We start from the raw sequence: 19784 nt of genomic DNA on the forward strand, positions 1-19784 counted from the left end.
GAGTGCCACATGTGTGCTGCGTATGAGCACAGAATGGGGAGTAGTGGATGCGAACGAGGAGGTAAACCAGTGTGGCAAAAGTGCTGCCATCTATTGATGGAGAGAAGAACACAGGGCCACTAGCCGGCCATTCACAATTTGAATTTATTGATTTACATTAAAATGAAGGAAAAGCAAAAAATTACGTAAAAAATACATGATATAAGTTAAAAGTGCATTATGCATAGTAAAGGAGCATATTGAACAGGTCAGTCCAGAACAGTGGTAAAAATGAGTGGAAGGTGCGATATAAAATTATTATATAAACCATAAAGCACAATGAAACTTTCCTTTTACATGAGTGGCAAACAAGTTTTAAATTTAGTGGGGATATCTAAGCGGCAACGTGGAACAACGCGCCCCAGTCATCAGTTAAAAGAACATGCACATGTGCCACTCCTATTTACAAGCTCTTGTTACTGATCAACAAGGGAAGTAGGGAACCTTACAGTCTATACTATCAGAAAGTAATATGCCAATTAATAGCTAGCAGCGATAACATTAAAAGGATACATTAAAAGTGGGGGTCAATTTAAAATTGCTAACTAACAGTTGACAATTAATCGAGACTTACATTAGATAAGACCTGAGACGCACTTTACATCATGAAAGGTAAATTTTTAATTAGTGGGGGCACAGATAGTGCCACAGTACTATAATGTGTCATAGTCGTAGGATGAAATGAAAACATGCAACTTTTATTAAGAGAGGACAATTTAAAATGAACTGGGTGGACCTGGCGGACCTCACTATAGAAAACAGGCATATGCCGTACATTCGTTTAGCCTATTGAAGGCCATAAAAAAACACTGATCCGATAAAAAATAGTATACATGTATGGTGTACAGTAATCAGAGACCAGAAAGAGAAGGAAATGAGACTGGATGCTGCTTCAGAAAAGAAAAGTTATTCAGCAGGACTGCATGCTTAAGCACAGTTTGCTTGTTCAAAATACCAGACGGATCACAGCAAATTCTGCAGATGATTTCTATTTCTTCTAAAATGTTTAAAACCAAGCCCTTACATTGAATATGTATAATCCTGCAACTTGTGTTTATATTCCAAATGGAATGGTTATGATCCTTCAGGTGGTTAGTGAGAGTGGATTTGGAATTGCTAAGATCCTGATGCTCTCTGAACTGTATGCTAAAGGAACGGCCAGTCTGGCCTATGTATGCGGAAGGGCACTCACTACACTGGATGCGATAGATGCTCTATTGTGCGTAGCGGTTGTCTTCTCTGGTTTCGTGGTGCTTCAATAGGTGCCCAACCTTATGCAGGGTGTAGAAGGCGGGTATAACCCCCTCTTTCCTAAGCCATTTGCCAATCCTGTCAGATATAACACCTAAATATGGGACCCTGCAAAATTTTTCTTAGTGTTTTCATTATTAATAGATGACAGGGTAATCCCTTACAGATCATTGGAAGCGCCTTTTGATTGCATTTGAAGAACATCAACAACATTTGGCTGATAGCCATTAGCATGTGCTATGAATTTAACGGTATCCAACTCGCACTGGTAATTTTCTTTTGAGAGAGGGACTCGGGCCGCGTGTTAAAGCATAGCATGAAGAGCTGCCATTTTTTGCTGCTTTGGGTGAACGGAAGGGCAATGAATAATAGAAATAGTCATAGTTGGTTTTCTAAATATGTTGAAGTGAACATTACTATTCTGTAACAAAATTTCCATATATAAAAATGAGTGTAAAACCAGAGTGGTATTCTATAGTACACTGAATGTTGGGGAGCACTTTGTTAAAGTCATGTTGAAAAAGTTGCAGCTGGGCATCGGTCCCGTTATATAAAAGTATGATGTCATCGACGTATCTTTTGTAGCATACTACTCTTTGAAGATGTTATGGGTGGGTTGAAGAAAACTGATGTTCAATGTGATTGATGTAAACATTAGCTATTATACTGGCAACGGGAGATCCCACGGCTAACCCACCAGTTTGCCCATATATGATGTCTTTGAAGACAAAGTAATTATGGTCAGGTCAATTCTGAGCAAATGAAGGAATTCATTAATTTTTTGGGGATCTAGATGAGAGAACATCCGTAAGTTGGATTCAGTAATAGGAATCACCTCTTTAAAGGGAATATTCGTGTACATGCTTACGATGTCAAGACTTGCTAGATTCATATCACTGGTTTCCGTTACATGATTGAGGTGTGTAATTAACTCCTCTCTGTTCTTGATGGCATGATTATCAAGGAACAAATAATGCTTACTGAGGAAACTTTGCAATTCCTTAGCCAATAAGCAATCTGGGGCATTAATAGTGTTGATGCTTGGCCTTAGAGGGGCCTGTGGCTTATGAAGTTTCACGATGTCCCTGAAAGTCGGCGTCCTCAGATACATTGGTATTAAAGTTTTTTTAAGAAATGGGTGAATAACACATCTGTTTCTTTAAGTGCCTTCTTAATTGGCATATTGCTTTCTGACAGTATAGACTGTAAGGTTTCGCTGCTTTCCTTGTTGATCAGTAACGAAAGCATGTAAATAGGAGTGCCACATGTGCATGTTCTTTTAACGGATGACTGTGGCGCGTTGTTCCACGTTGCCACTTACATATCCCCATTAAATTTAAAACTAGTTTGCCACTCATGTAAAAGGAAAGTTTCAGTGTGCTTTATGGTTTATATAATAATTTTATATCGCACCTTCCACTCATTTTTACCACTGTTCTGGACTGACCTGTTCAATATGCTCCTTTACTATGCATAATGCACTTTTAACTTATATTGTGTATTTTTCATGTAATTTTTTTGTCAACCACTAAATTAAAATTGTGAATGGCTGGGTTAGTGGCCCGGTGGCGTTCTCTCCGTCAACCGATGGCAGCACTTTTGCCACTCTGGTTTCCAATTTGCCTCCTCGTTCGCATCCGCTACACCCTGGTCTGCACCCACAGGCAGCACACTGCACCCGGTACATTTGGTGCTCCGGGACCACAGCACAGCATAAGTGTCGTGATATTATTTGTACATATTCCCTACCTAAGCAGTCATCCATGGTACTGTCTGGTGCCAGTTGCGCATTGACATAGGTTTCACAGCTACGAGCCCGGCCGGTGATTTCAAAATGTTTTTTAAGAGTTTTTAAAAAATTTTATGAAAAAATTTGTTTTTTATATGTGTTGCAGTGTGTGAAAATTATCTCCCGTCTTTTGCTATTTCCAGTATGACACCTGAGAATGGGCTTATAACAGTCTGAAACCGGTTGTGTGAAAATAAAGTAATTTACAACTGAAGCGCGGTTTCAACCTCTGCTACAATACTCAGTTGTGGATGTTCTTCCAACAGGATTGTTTGTTAAATGTAACAGATAATATAAAGAAGGCATATAATGCACCATAAAGCAAAACACAGCTAAATGGCAGTGGTTTCCAACTAGTAAACATGGAAAAAGAATATTTGTAATGGTAAATAACACATGTACTGTTGTGCACACTTATTTTCCTTTCCCTCTCACATTTTTCTCTTTGTTGACTATCACCGTCAGTTATATTTTATAAATAAACTGGAAGCTGTCTCGATCGCATAAATTTTTTAATGTAGTGACCAGTTTCGATCTTATTATAAGATCATCTTCAGACCTACAATGAACAAGAGTCGTTATAAATATATAAAGGACGAAATCGTATATTTATAAAACAGTAAACAATGTTGATATACCATAGATATCTGCCGGGGGCGGTGGCACATGGCAACCCTCTTGCTTGTGGCTGGTTGTATACTGCAACGTGAGAGACGCCAGCTGCTAATTAAATAATTGAAGCCCCGCCCTTCGTTTCCGACATAATGTCGTGGATAGCCAATCACGTAAGTTGCATTTCTGCCGCTTAAGAAAGTAATGTGGTAGTTACAATTAAGTCATTATTACCATCTGTAGAACTTATAAAACAAGTTAAAATCTTATAGCTTATAAAATATAGTGTGAAAAAGATAATTACTGTGACATAAATAGTGTGGCCCTATAACATGTACTGTTATCGACCAAAGCAAAGATGATAACAAGAACACCACTCAAGTAACCATGGCCATCCACTCGTCTTATTAGGGCCAAAGAGGCTGTCTACGGGGAAGGCGTTGTGGTTGCTTTAAGGTTGCCAGGAAGACCCAACAAAGGTCAATCAGTACATGATATGGGTAAGTGGTATGGGCATGAGTTACTGTTACCATTAAAATTTTAATTAAAAGACATCTCATCGAAATAAATGTTACATCTAGAATGCGACATCAGTTGTGGACTGTTACAGAAATTTATGAAGTAAGAGCTATATTACCATTATGGTCGGTGGTCTGCAAAGAATGCAACGTGATGCCTTTCATGAGCGTAAAATTAATGACATCATGCCAATAAAGAATAGGTAAAACCACTATCTGGAAGGTCTCATCATGGGCGGACAAAATGACATTAATTTTACGCTCATGATAGCCATCACATTGCATTCTACGCAGACCAACAACCATAACGATAATATAGCTCTTACTTTATAAATTTCTGTAACATTCCATTACTGATATCGCATTCTAGATGTAACATTTATTTTTATGAGATGTCTTTTAATTAAAATTTTAATGGTAGCAGTAACTCATATGCATACCACTAACCCATATCGTGTACTGATCAACCTTCGTTGGGTCTCCCTGGCAACCTTAGAGTGACCAGGACACTTTCCTCATAGACAGCCTCTTTGGCCCTAGTAAGACGAGAAGGTAGCCATGGTTACTCGAGTGGCTTCCTTGTTATCATCTTTGCTTTGGTCAATAATAGTACATGATAGAGGGCCACACTATTTATATCGCAGTAATTACCTTTTTTGCACTACATTTTATAAGCTATAAGATTTTAACTTGTTTTATTAGTTCTATATATGGTAATAATGACATAATTGCCACTGACATGTTATTTTCTTAAGCGGCAGAAATGCAACTTACGTGATTGGCTATCCATGACATTATGCCGGAGACGGTGGGTGGGGCTTCTAATTAGCAGCTAGTGTATCTCACGTTGCAGTACACCACCAGCCAAAAGCAAGAGTGTTGCCATGTACCACCACCTCCAGCAGATACCTATGGTATATCAGCGTTGTTTACTGTTTTATCAATATACGATTTCGTCCTTTATAAGGATTCTTGTTCATTGTAGGTCTGAAGATGATCTTATAATAAGATTGAAACCAGTCACCACAATAAAAAATTTATGTGATCAAGACTGCTTCCAGTTTATTTATAATAATTATAAATTGCTGTTTCCTATAATAAGAACTATGTTCTTTAAAATGTTGAAAGTTATATTTTAAGTCACAGAAGAAGAGAGTAATCTGAAAAGAAGGAACAAAATCAGTAACTCACCTCCAGCCCCTGGAGTTACACCAATTGGGGCTTTAATTTCTTTGACAGTTCTCTTGGGCGCAAGCATATTTTCTATTTGCTGATCTATATCATTCTCCAAATCTTCATCATCGGAATCCTGCAGACCTAGAACATAAACCAAACATACAATTACTAATGCTCCAAGGATTGCTGCTACAACTTACACAAATACAGCCACTTAATATCATGATATCAAGGAGAATATTTTTCTACATTGATACAGACTGATTTATTTAGATCTGGATAGAACACAATATGTCCACTGATAATGAGGGCTGTTGAGATCAAAACATTTATAAAGAGAATAAACTACTTACCCAGTGCTGCTTTTTGGAATTTCTTTTTTTCACTGACCAACTGGGCTTCTGCCTCATCAAATTTGAAGCCTTTTCCACTGAATCCACCACCTGTGTGTACTTTTTTGCCCTCCTGGAACAGCAAACATTTCTTACAGCAAATTGCAGGTAGCTCACATAGAAACAGAACAAAAGCCAATACATGTACAAGTTAGACACACATGCTGGGTAATTAGACCAGGCTTCAGGAAAGGGAGACTGTGTGCTGAGCAGATTTCGTGTCTGAAGGCAATATTAAGGATACTTCAAAGTACCAAAACATTTGTCACCTTTTTCAACTTTAAGGACAAACATAACATTTTGCGCAGTTCAGAAGAGCTTAGGGTAGACAGAAAGGCTACAGAACAAATCTGCCACACTCTCACAGACACGACAGCCTGAGTGGATTTCTTATTCTTAGTGAAATATATGAGCCTTCTGAAGAACATACAGGAGTTCGTCAAGGAGACGGCATGTCCCTGCTTCTGTTTAACACAGTGTTACACAAAGTCATCAGAGAATGGGCAAACGAAATTGAGGGAATAAACATTGGAACCTGGGGACAGAGAATCGAAGCAAAGGGCCTGTCTTTTGCTGATGGCCTTGCTATCTTCACTGAGACTAGTGAAGAAACCAAATCTGCCATAGAGAAGTTACACAAGATAGCATCCAGTCTTAGAAGTTCCATGCTATTCTAAAAACATTTGAGATGAATATTGTGACAACCTATAACAATGCATGGCTATTTTCTTTGCCTTTGTCAAGTCCAATTTTGGGGTGATCAGAGGCGTCCGATTCCACCCGTCGGCTTTGACCCATGACATAAGGCTGTTGTGGTGTGTGACGTCATGAAGTTTAGTTTGTGAGTATCGTGTGTTTGTAGATGTCTTGTTGTGCTGTTGGTGGTGCTCTCTGGTGGTGTGTTTGTGGGTTGTGCCTTTGGTTTTGTTATTGGTTTAGTGTGCATTTGTGATGTGTTTGTAGGTGGTGTATGGTTGTGGTTGGTGGAGCTCTCTAGTGGTGTTTGTGGGTTGTATGTTGTGTGTCGTATTGGGTTCATCTGAGTTGTTGACATTGACAGGTTTTGTGCCAGTGGTTACCGACTGCATAGGGGAATATTTTCCAGTGGGTTGCCGGTTTAGTTTTTGGTTTTTTAAGCTAATGTAGTGTAGTGTTTGGTTTGTTGTGTCTTAATTATTTAGATTACTTTTATTATGTCGTTGTTAGGAATGGATATGACCAACAAAATCAACAGTTTTCAGTTGTGGGGCATGATCGGCAACAGTCCAATGTTGCTTATCAAATTCCTCCAGCTTTTTGGTCTGCTGGCCGAGTTGGTGAAGTGTGCTGTATGCGGGGAAAATATGACACTAATGAAAGTTAAAGCATCATGGACCAGGGATGGCTACATGTGGAAGTGCTAGTGTGATAACGTTTGATGCTCCATAAGCCAGGGTATCTGGTTCAAGAAGTCTAGGTTGGACATGCGTGAAATTGTCTTGATGTGTTATCATTTTTGTTATCAGTCCTCTCACAGTTCTTGCGCACATGAGGTGGGTGTGAGTGAGCGGACGGTACTTGACTGGTATTCTTTTTGTCGTGAGGTTTGTTCGGAATATATTAAGTACAGGGGTAAGTTGGGTGGGCCTGAAGTAATTGTTGAGGTTGACGAGTCGCAGTTTGGTAGGAGGAAGTATGGGAGTGGGGGGCTGTGGGATAGGGGTCTGGGTATTCTGAATGTGTTTTTAGGGTTGTTGAACGGCGTACAAAGAGGGGGTTAGCGGAGTTAATTCAGGTGTATGTAAAACAGGGGAGCACTGTAGTTTCTGATGGGTTTGCTTCTTACAGTGGGTTGGGTCAGGAGGGTTACCATTACTTAGTAGTTAAACACAACATTGAGTTTAAGAAGTATGAGAGTTGGGGCCTGTACAAATACTACAGAGGGGTTTGAGGGGCTGTTAAATCGAGGCACTCTTCCAACTTTCAGGGTCATTAAGATGAGTACTGTTGGCGGAAGGGTGTCCCTGAGGGTTATTGTATTTTTAGGGTTTTCTTAAGGGCTGTTTGTTGCTGGTATTGGTGAGTTGGTTTTGTGAGCTGTTGATCTGTGAGGGTGACTTGGAGTATTTGATTCCAATGGGTGGTTGTAGTTGTGGGTGGTTTGGTATTGTGAGTTGTTGCTGACTCATATGTAGGTCGTGGGAAGAGTTCGATTCCGATTTTGTTGTTGTCTGGTGTGTGTGTTTTTTTTAGGTAGCAGTGACTGCAGAGGTGGTTGTAGTTTTAAGTTGTATGAATTGTAGATATGGGTTTTAGTTGATTTTGGGAAGGTTGTGGTTGTTTTATTTTATCGTTTTTCTCGTTTGGTCTAGTGGCATGTGTTTATTTTTAGTTTGTCCCCACACAAAAAAAACCCAATTTACCCCGCTTGTCCCGTTAGTTTCATTATATTTTTGGAGGAATATGTGTTTGATTGTTTTTCGAGCTATTTTAATGTTTGTTGTCATGTTTACGTAATGACGTCATAGGTGTGATATGGGAGCTGTTGTAAATTGTCATGGGTCACAGCACATGGGTGGAATTGGACGCTTCTGTGTACTCCAATTTTGTGCTCCATATCTAATTGACTATGCATGATATGACACAACATTCTTATTTTTTTCTTCTTAACTGCAAAATGCAGTATCTTTGCAACCATAACATGAGAAGAAAATCATGAATGAACAGCAGCAGAAAATGTTTTCCTATGGCCTTCTCACAAAAACCATTAGGCAACCACGTCAAGTGATTTAGCGAAACTATGAAAAACCTTAACTTGGACTCTGATTTGAACTCCCCTTTTCCTGAATACAATCCAGAGCTTTAATAAGTGTCATCTTGTTTGGTCTGGGAGGCTGTAGTTTCTGTCAAGATAATGATGCTGATGCATGCCAACATCGGGTGTATTTGCAAAAATGTTTAGTGACAAACTAGCTTCTTAATGAATGAAAGCACGAGACACACTACTCTGCTTTATAGTCACAGAGGGGAAGTGTATGTCTAAAATGAAAATTTCAGGCACCCCTGTCATATTGGTCATTTGTTAATGTATTTATATGTTTTGTTCTCCTGCCCTACCCTTGAAATAAACACAGGGAAGCATTTACTTTTAAGAACAGCTAAAACATCTTAAACACAGCACATGGGACTAAGTCAAAACACAGATACCAATGAACACAATAAGAGACTGGTTGCCTGAATTACCTCAAATTACAAAGTAAAGAGCTGTAAAAAGATCCGGTCACAGGAGAAAAATATATGAAAAAGAAAAAGATTGTCATAATGTTAGTACAGTTAACCCCCCTAATCAGCCTCAGCTATTACATTCCACAAGCCTACTTTAATACCAAGCTCTGTAGTTACTTATTTCTATAAACTGCAGAAAACTATACTTACGGCAGCTTGTCTAGCTCTGTATCTGTCCCACAATATCCGTAATGGGTCAGGCACAGGGACCTGAGACAATTCAAATGCACGAATTATGTCACCGGCATTGCGTTCCTGCTCTGGTGTTATGAATGTGTATGCATAGCCTTTATTACCAGCTCTGTAAAACAAAATTCATGGTTACTCAAGTATTATACAGCTTCTCTCCTGTAATAAATAAAGCAATGTGGAACAAATACATGACAAAGATAACTGGTTGGTACTATCACACTTCGTGTTTCCTACATTATGAAATTGTACGCAAATGTTAAACGGAAGTAATTATAATTTGAGTAATATCACTTTGGCAAATAAACTACACCACAAACAACAAAACACCAAGAAATTATAGACTCATTTTGTGTAATGAATACAGTAAGCACTGGAAGAAACAATTCAAAATCCCTAGCAATCAACATCAAAAGCTGTTATTCATACCAGTTCACAGTTAAATATTATTGCTGCCTGAGAAGCTGATGTTGATATAAAGTCTTTCTGTTGTAGATACTGAAACAGTACGTTTTTCCATAAGAATTAGGTAGCTGATTTCAAATATACTCTTTAGCAATTAAATAGAACTGTTATGCTGAAGACAATGGGATCCTGCTGACATAAAAAATAGAATAGTTCGATGTGTCACGTGACTAGTGCCAGATAACGGGTACCCCCAGTGTACTCCAGCCCTGAGGTCGAAAGACACTGAGCTTCTCATATGCATTATATCAAGGGTATAGGACAAGTACCTAGTTTCAGGAAAAGCTGGCACCACTGGGAGAAAAAGGAAGAACAAGTCATATGTTTAACATTATTTTCCAAAGAAATCATCCTGGCATTTGTCAAAAGTAATTTAGGAAAAGCAGAAAAAAATCTTAAAATTAAAATGGATGGATGGAAATTTAAACCCAACTTCTCTCAAGTGTGGCTCCAGTGTTTCAATCACAGTGCCACCAACCTCATGACTACTGCCTGGGTCACCTGCTGTGGAGAAGAACACGCTGATGACAGGGGCCACCAGTGATTACCAAACATCATAACAGATGGTAGGACAACAGTGAAGTAAATCACTATCCGATTTAATTCTGAACAAAAACAAGCGGCGAGCAGCTGTACCATCCAGAAACACCTGCTTTCTATGGATTACACCCTACACACTTACCACCACTTGTTGTACATACAAATTGTAGCAATACAGATAAATTCTTACAAAAAAGTAAAAAACAGGACTCAGTCACTGTTAATAATACTACTTATTTTGAACAAATAGTATCACTGCCAGTTCTGAACTGACAGATTCAGTGTCAGATAGCTGTTCATTTTTGTAATTACATTTAGATGAACTGCATGCAATGACCCAGGATTGATGCTTCATAATCTATAATGCATCCATCGATACCCGTTTTCTCAACTGAAATTACTGGTATCATTTTGTGTAAATTTGTACATATCTCGGCTTTTTCAGGCGAGCTTGTTGTATCCGTATTATTATCAGTTATTAGTTTTCCTTTTTCCTATCCAAAAATTTATTTGAGCATTTTGCATCTACTCAGAAGACAATGTTAGTCATTCAGAGATTCTTTCATTCAATTAAAACAGAATTGTTTAAAATAATAATTATAAATATTAATACAAATTATATTCTGCAATAACACCTGAATTTCTACTCAGACTGTGTTGGCAATGTAATAGACTTGTTATAGCCATGTTTGCTGTTAATATGTGAATTTCAAGATATTGGAAACTTCAAATGAAAAGAGTTATGGACTTCATGGATGTGGCAGCAAAGTTCATAAAAAAAAGTGGAGTCCTAAGACAAGTATTTCAGTCTTTCATAGCAACAAGCCCAAACCTCAGTCTTTTAAGTACTTTCATGGAATTTAGGTGCCTGCAGACACTGATGCAACAACAAGATAAGTTGAAATGATCTCTTTTTTACTGTTTCCTACTGCCATTGCTGTTATAATATTCACATCATTGCAATAAATGTGGTATACACATAATACACAACAATGATAATTCCTCTACACTATTCACTGTTAATTATTGCTCAATAGTAGTCAGGGGGGTTAGATGCAGATGTGATGTTGGCTGTTTATCACAGTGGTGAAAGTTCCTTAGGGTGGTGGTGCCCAACAGCGAAAAACAGTGTAAGAAAAAGACAACTTTATTGTAAAGGGCTCCAATAATGAACTAAAATGATGTAAACAACTTCTACTGTACAAAAACTGAACTCTGATTAAACTGAACAACGTACTCTTCATTGTATAAACACTGGTCACAGATTATTTAGCCATGAACTGATATCAACTCTGACGAGCATATATCACAGACCAGCTCAATTTCAACTGCAGTTATAGGTTCACAACCTAGTTGCAATATGAAGAACAAATTTTGTTTAGTTCAAGTTGAAAAGAAGTAAATAATAAAGAAGTGGGGTGTTGAAACAAAAAGTGGCAAGTAAATACATGAATACATTACTTCCACACTACTGAATTTTGAAATAATTTTTTCGGCCTTCAAGCTTAGGTTAAGGAAATTATTGAAGACTAAGTAATGAGGGGAGAACAACTGTTCTCATAAAAATTCTTGAAGAAGACTCATAATTCATGTGGCATGACACCTAGCATTAGAGCACAAAAAAAAATTTTTTTTTGAAATATCTGCGATAATCAGTTCAAAAGCAGATAATAATGATTGAACATTTCTTACAAAAAAGCTATCTAGGCTTGAAAAGCAATTGATATTAAGTTCTATGCAAGTCAAATGTTCTGCTGCACAGCAACCTTGTTCCCAGTGCACTAATAAACTTTGAAAGCAATTGCTCAACACAAATGTTTAAAGAACCTCACCCAATTCAGACAGGGTGTCACAATTATAATCTAGAGTATGTGAAGAGTGCCAATATTGTAAAAGCAGGGCAACACTCATTAACTCATTACCACACAGCGAGCAGAGCCATAATAAGGAGCAGTGTGACAGCACCTAGAATGTCATTCTGCAAACTCTACAACACACTGCAAACTCTACAATACAGAGTATCAACATGCAACATCTGACCTACACTGCTCCAAGGCATTCTAGTACTGTTGAGAAATGCACAAGCAGGGAAAACTGTCTGTAAGTCAGACACCACAGTGCAAACAGAACCACTGACACTCCAGTTAAATAAGTGCAAATGGCCACATAATCTGCTACACTGACATAATGTCTGACTTTAAATACCCCGTTTCAGACATCTCATCCTCAGTGTCCGGTCATTCCATCTGCATCAACTATCGTGATAAAATGACAGTCTCACTAGTTCAGTTTAACTCTGCTGGTGAACCATGATGAGTTGCTTGCTGCCTTCTGAAGACTTCAACTATGATACTGCTACCTGCAGGCAGTGGTTGGACTTCACTGCTCCACACTTCCATTACTGATCGGTCACATTTGCGACTGATACAAGATGCAGACCTACTAGGCCTTCCTCTGATGAAGGGCCAAACCAAATGACTGCAAGCTGCCATCAACTGCTCGGTGTGTGGGCACCTGAGTACCACCTTCCTGGCTCTATGCCGTGTGTGCTGACAGAACCCTGGGGTTCCACCTAAGTGTGCATCTTCGAGAGCACTGAGACCTCACATGGGTGCATCCTAGGTCCGCCTTGCTAATCCCTGCTGCTACACCCTGCACGGCCTTAGTGTCAGACAGTGTGCCCGACTAGCTGCAATCTAAATGAGCTGTCAGAGTACTGTGTCTAGCATTCCTCACCAACAACTGAGCAAGAAGCCCAGCCCATTTCCACTGCACCGAAGAAGTCATTATTCACTGTATCAATCACAATAATAAAATGTTACTATTTCACTGATGTCTTTGGGCATAAGACTGGAACCCTCACCAGCTCATGGAGGTTGGTCTCCAATACTTGTGACATCACCACCTCACCTGTTCAACACAGACGCCCACAGAAACTTCCATCCACAAAGAAAACAGCCTAATCTGTGGCCAACAATCTACAACATGAAGATATCTGCATCATGCTCAGCATTCTACTTACAGCCTAACATGATTTCACTGTATACAACAGTTTGACTTCGAAGTCAAATCAGTTGCATCACCCTATGGATAAAGCCAATTTGCATACTGCTATTAACTTTTAATATTTTATGCTGCAGGATACTGGCCTAGGAAGATTTGCAGCTATCATTAAGTTCCAGCTGTGGAGAAATCTGAAGCACAAACCATATTTTGCTTATTTTATTCCACCTTTGCAATACAAAAATTTCAATAATAAATATTGCAGATGTATGCTGTACAATTAATATCTACAGTCAAAGTGTGGTAATGACATCAATATTTGACTTAGCAGTGTGGCAAAACATGTTTCCTGCTGATTTAGATCAAAACTTAATCTTTTTTATTTGATCCAAGTTTGGTGTTGCACAATATAGCAAATTTGTGAACTGGGTCCATTTCCTGTACTAAGGTCAAAATTAATCTCCAGCCAGCAAATTTTATACAATCAGCTCTAAGTGCGAAAGTGCCCACCTTTATGTTATAAAATGTAAATACAATAGAATTTTCATTTACTGCCTACAATTTAAGACAAATATTTTCAGTAAATGTCAAATACCGTATGTTGATTTAGTCAACTTGCCTGCCTGTTCGTCCACAACGATGTACGTAATCTTCATAATGATTTGGACAATCATAATTAACAACAAGAATGAGATGTTTGACATCAAGTCCTCTGGCAGCCACTGATGTTGCTACAAGCAGTTTGACTTTCCCTGCTTTGAAGTCCACAATAGTTGAGTCTCGGTCAAACTGGTCAATTCCACCGTGCAATGACATACAGTTGTATGATGCTTTCATCAGATCTTTTAATAAAGCATCAGCATTTTCTTGCTTATCAACGAAAACAATGACACTGCCCTGTCCTTGGTAATGCCCAAGTAATTCCAACAGTTTGAGGAATTTTTGTTCTTCATCCAAAATCACCACATGCTGTTCAACATCACGACACACTATACTGCGACCACCAACCTGAAATAAACATCAAAGCTTAAATACTCAACAAAACTGCCAACACATTCCTGAAAATGGGCTACAAAGATCTCTCAGTCTTACATACCTGAACTTCAACAGGTTTTGTGAGTATTCTTCGTGCCAATGCTTCCATTTGTCGAGGAAAAGTAGCACTGAACATAACTGTTTGTCTATCTGGTCGAATATTTTCAATTATTCTCATCACCTGGAAATGTGAACAACAATGGAAGAGGTTTTTTTTCTTTAAATAAAAAAAGAGGAATGAACCTATGCAACAAAATACTGGGAAGTAACAAAAAATTTTTAAAAAATGGGTGATGCAGAAGATTAACAGAGAATTAACAAGTGAACAGAAATGGAGCATAGTTAGACAACAGCAGATAGCAACACCAATTCAGAAATGTAAAAATAAATTTGTATTAGTAAATAAAATTATGAAATGCAAAAGATAAAACAGTCATTTGTGGCATAAACAAGACAGCATGTACGCTACTTGGAAGATGTGTAAGTAAAAATTTTTCAGTACACAAGACCACACAATAGCGGAAAATGATATTTCAAATGGTAACCACAAAATGAAACAAATTATTCAGGTTAGTTTGAGTTATGGTGTATTCCTTAACATAAATCATCCAACAAAAACAAGAGTGGTTGCCTTTACTCTAGGATCAGTATAGCATGCTAAACTACTGTAAAAATATCAGCAAAAAGAATTTTTCATGTGTTACTAAGCTGGAATGTTGGATTCATCACTAATAATCAGAAAGAAAAGACTGGGACAAGCAATGAAAACACTCTGACTTCCCTCCACCTAGGAAAGCAAAGGTACATTATTACCCTGGGAAGTGTTCCAATTGTGCCAGCATAATTCTAACAGAATTCTGAAGACAAGATAAAACTTAGCAATATACTGTGAATCTAACAGAAGGTGTTTTACCACACGCAATGACTCATAGTCCTAGAGAATGCTTTCGAACACTGAAAGTGATGTGTGTTACGCATGAATCAGCCAGCTCATCAAGCTAAGTTGTGCATGAGAAAATAACAGAGATCAATTATTATATATATCACCATGAATTATTAAACACTGATTGTTACTAAACTTTGTATAGCCTTTTGTAATGTTAATAGTACATGACAGAATGAATTTCAGTTTAATATCTAAAGTAACTTTTGATACATTCAAAATCTTTCCTTGATAAATAACTTCATGACAGTCTAATATGTTGTATGTAAATGTCAGTGAAGAACTTTAACTAAATACTTGATTATTAAATAAGCAAGTAAACAGAATTTTAATTGAGCAAGCTAAAATTTACATAATAGTATTAGTTTCAGACAGTTACCATTATTTTATCTGTTGAATGACATTATTTCCATCTGTTCTATTTTCTGAGACAATAAAGTGGTGAATGCATTATGTATCCGGTGTATGGATCATTGAAATTGCTAATAACTAAGTGTGAATGATTGTGGGGACCAGACTGTGTTTCCCTCATGTGAGTCACGTACATGGGGGAACATGATACTTGTAAATTAGCCAGTTTTCGGTACTTCAGAAATATACTATTTCCTCCCGTCCATCAGGTCAGTATAAAGATAGGTTAATTTGATTTTTTTTTAAATTTCAAATGTATTAGTTTGTATTTTTTTGTAAACTGATTTTAGAACTGGGATTGGTTGGTTGGTTTTGGGACAGGGGACCAAACAGTGAGGTCATGGGTCCCATCGGATTAGGGAAGGATGGGGAAGAAAATCAGCCATGCCCTTTCAAAGGAATCATCTCGGCATTCACCTGAAGCGATTTAGGGAATTCACAGAAAATCTAAATTAGGACGGTCATAAGTGTGTCCAGTGTGCTAACCACTGTCCCACATCGTTCAGTAACTGGGATTGGTTGAAAGAAGGGAAGTACCAGGTTATGTAAACTGAAACAGGGTGCTGGTTGGCTACTGTGTTATTTGGTCAATCAGGAGGATTTTCAAGCACGAGTCTTGGGCAGTCCGTGGTCAGTTGTTGTGGTTTAAAGTCGTGTACCCAGAGCACTAATCACCTTTTTGGAGATTGAGTAATAATTGTTTTATGAAGAACTGAATTAATGTTTGTGATCAGATGTGGATGATGTCTACAGAAATGCCATTAACTTGTGAAAACTCAATGTGATAATACAGAACAGATATTTGATGTATGAATTTTTCTTCATTTAATAATTGCAGCTAGAACTTCACATGTATGAGTGTAAGACACCTGCTCTATGTGCCCCATTAATATATGTAGTGCAATTAGTTTCTTACACCTTTTCTCAACTGAGGAACATTATACAGGATGTCACAAGATCACTGGTCAATATTCAGGAATACAATAGGGACGATCATTTGAAGCAGAAAAGTCTAGTAAACATGGACGCTACTGAAGTGCATAACTTGTGAGCTATGAGCACGTGTTCATCACTGCTACTGCGAAACTCTTCTATTTAAGAAGTTCTATTAGCCGTTAAGGTATGCATTTTACTGCCTATGTTTACTGTACTTTTTTGCTTTCAATGATTGTTCCTGCCATATCCCTGAATAATGACTAGTCCTATAGACACACCTTGTACATTGCTTCAGGGCACTCTGTCACCAGTTTGAGTACTTTTGATGTTCACAGAAAGATGAAAGACGTTGCGCTGCAGCAAAGAAGAGTGGCAGGAGGAGATGGGGAAAGCTTTTTGGGAGGTGGGATGGGGGGTTGGGGGTGCTGGACTGCAATGTTATCAAGGCCTACAGATTGAAGTTTAAGCAGCAAAGCTGATGAAACATTTTTCTTTCTTTTTCAACTTTTTCATCCAGCTTGATGGAGTTCTGCTTTTCTTGCTAGTTCATCCCAATACTTTCCACTCATTATACCTACTACATCTAACTTGCTAGAAATCCATCATAATTGGATCTTTCACAAACTCAGGAATATTGATATCTGATATACAGCAAATCACTAATTGCCTTTCCACCAATCTTCATTGCTCATCTTAGTTGTGTTTATTCTTACACCAAATTTTTATTTAGTAATCTATCCAAGTCATTCTACTGTCTTCAGGTGCACTTGGGAACTTGGTATTGGTATCCGCTCCCCCTGAAATTGTGGAAAAGGGAAAAAAAGATTTGTGCCGTCCAGGCAGAATCACAAATGGCATATTTTGAATTAAATAGGCTGAAAGAGGCAAAAGACAATGGAAGCTGAGAAAAGACAACAAGTAATAGCAAAAGGAGAAAACTTAAGAAATCACATTTCAAATTCTGGTTAGCAATTAGTTTAACTTGTTACCTGAAATAGGTGAAGTGCTTCAACCAGTGTTTGAGCTTAATACAGTACAGTAGACTTGTAGAAATGACTTTAAAGCTAGTTCGGTAGAAAAGTCACATAGAAAGAAGTCTTGCTTCTAGGGAGCATTCACAGGAGAGGAATAGGCTAACTGCTGCAGGAAAGGCTAGGCATAGAATACCAGGTAACAAGTGCCACGAAATGTAGCCAAACTTAGCCAGGTGAAAGAGAACATAGGGACCTTGTGTAGAGATTTTGATGGCAATGATAAGCAATCTATTGCAGGAGAACCAGGAAACAGCTTGACTAGCAACTTAGACTATAGCATTAAAGGTGACCTGGAGAAAATAGAAGCAGGAACAGCACACACTAATGTGGGTTTGTTGAAGTTTTGCAGTGACATGATCAGACCTGGGTTAACACAGCTGTGAGCTGTGTGAACAAAGAGCTGAGCAAGTTACTTTTGGCTGGAAAAAGTCTCATATCTGTGCCATGTCCATTGCTGCAACTGGTAAATGAGGATACACTAATCATGGACTGCGCCTAAATAGGAGGGCAAAGGAAAGATTAGTTGAACATCTTGCAGAGTGTGTGAGAGAAGCCACAAGCACACAAGACAAACCCCTGTGATTACTTGAATCAAAGGGACACATCTTTGAGGTTAGAGTCTTGTTAGAGATTGGGAGTATTAAAAGAAATTTGAGAAGTGTAACACCATAATATGTGCAACAGTTTCCAGAAACGTAAAATTAATTTGTTTCATCAGATCATTAGAGGATTGTAAAACAAGATAGATGAGCTTACTGTATAGTTAGGAGCTATGAAAAATTTGGAAGGGATAGATGTTCTGTGCCTCTTTGAATGCCATGTAGCCACAGGGATGTAGAAATTAAATATCAGCAATTACAGAGTTCAATAATTTTTGTGGAGAGTTACATGGAAAAAGGAGGAGTAGCAACATACGTGAAAGTTGAACACAAATTCAAAAATATTGAAAGAAATAGTTTTCATGTTGATCAGAACCTAGAAGCAGGTAATTGTGAGCTGTTACTGCAGAACACTTCTCTGATAAATGTTAACAGTCTACAGATTGTCTCTGGGAACCTTTCAGCTACTTATAAGAAATCTAGAGGCATTACTGAGCAGCCTGTCAGACAAGAAGAAAAAGTTAATAGTTTGTTGAGATTTCAATGTAGATATCTTAAAAGTTATGGACAGGATAAATGAACTAGAATTATTATTTGTGTGTTTCGATCCAATTTCAGTAATCACTTTTCCAACTCCTCTGCAGTAAAACAGTACAACTCTTATTGATAACATTTTTAAAGACAGTGCTCAGGCTGCAACAATTAGTGTGTGTCCAATTGCTAATGGACTATCTGATCACGAAGCACAATTGCTGGAAATGAACAGTATGGTGCATTACAACCTGGAGGCAGTTCCTATAAAGCAGAGAACAAGAGACAATGTTTTAAGAGTAAGCAAAAAGAGGTGGTATAGGACGAAGATATGTTGCAAGAGATGCTAATGTCACATTCAGTTTATTCCATAGTCAATTTGTAACAAAATCTGAAACTTCCTTTTCTTAAAAATTACCCAAAAGACCCATTAAAAAAACAAGTCAGCAATGAATAACCCAGGGAGTTAAATCCTCATGTAAGAGGAAGAGGAAAATTCATGTAAAGCCTAGAGTAAGGCAAGATCTGATGTTACTTGCATACTACAAAAAAATATTGCAGCATTTTAAGGAAAGTCATTACAATGTCCAGAAGTAAGCATGTCCTGAGAGAAATAAATAACTCATATAATAAAACTATACGGGATGTTGTCCAATGTGAGATAAGACAGCCAGTCAGTGTAAAAGATTCAATAATAATTACAGTAAGTGACAATGTAGAGACTGATAATGCACAAGCTGCAAGTACTTTTAACAACCACTTTCTAAATGCAGCAGCAAATACAAGATTAAATGGTTCAGTTGAAGAGGCAAGAGAATATATTAAAAAAGTCATTCCACAAAACTTAAGCAACAAGAAAAGTACCAACAACGTCCTTCATTGAAATTAGTACAGTCACAAGAATTCTACAAAACAAAAGCTCTTGCAGGGTTGATGGAATTTCAAACAAGAATTCTGAAAAGTTTTTGCACCTTAATAAGTAATGTCCTTAGTGAAAATGCAATGCATCACTGACACAGGGAATTTTTCCAGACAGGTTAAAATATGCAATTATTAA

The 19784-nt window shown here is 37.9% G+C and overlaps 1 protein-coding gene across 1 annotated transcript in view; it reads right to left on the bottom strand.

Annotated features, from left to right (window-relative positions):
- Positions 1-19784, bottom strand: part of LOC126336517 (probable ATP-dependent RNA helicase DDX46) — a 140286-nt gene that overhangs the window by 11847 nt on the left and 108655 nt on the right. Inside the window, exons 13-17 of the mRNA XM_050000300.1 lie at positions 14335-14454; positions 13858-14246; positions 9192-9342; positions 5739-5850; positions 5401-5526 (exon numbers count right to left, since the gene is read on the bottom strand). Of these exons, the coding sequence (XP_049856257.1) occupies positions 5401-5526; positions 5739-5850; positions 9192-9342; positions 13858-14246; positions 14335-14454 (898 nt within the window). The remainder of the gene's footprint in view (positions 1-5400; positions 5527-5738; positions 5851-9191; positions 9343-13857; positions 14247-14334; positions 14455-19784) is intronic.

The sequence above is a fragment of the Schistocerca gregaria genome, chromosome 2 (assembly GCF_023897955.1).
Source record: "Schistocerca gregaria isolate iqSchGreg1 chromosome 2, iqSchGreg1.2, whole genome shotgun sequence".
NCBI classification, from domain to species: Eukaryota; Metazoa; Arthropoda; class Insecta; order Orthoptera; family Acrididae; genus Schistocerca; species Schistocerca gregaria.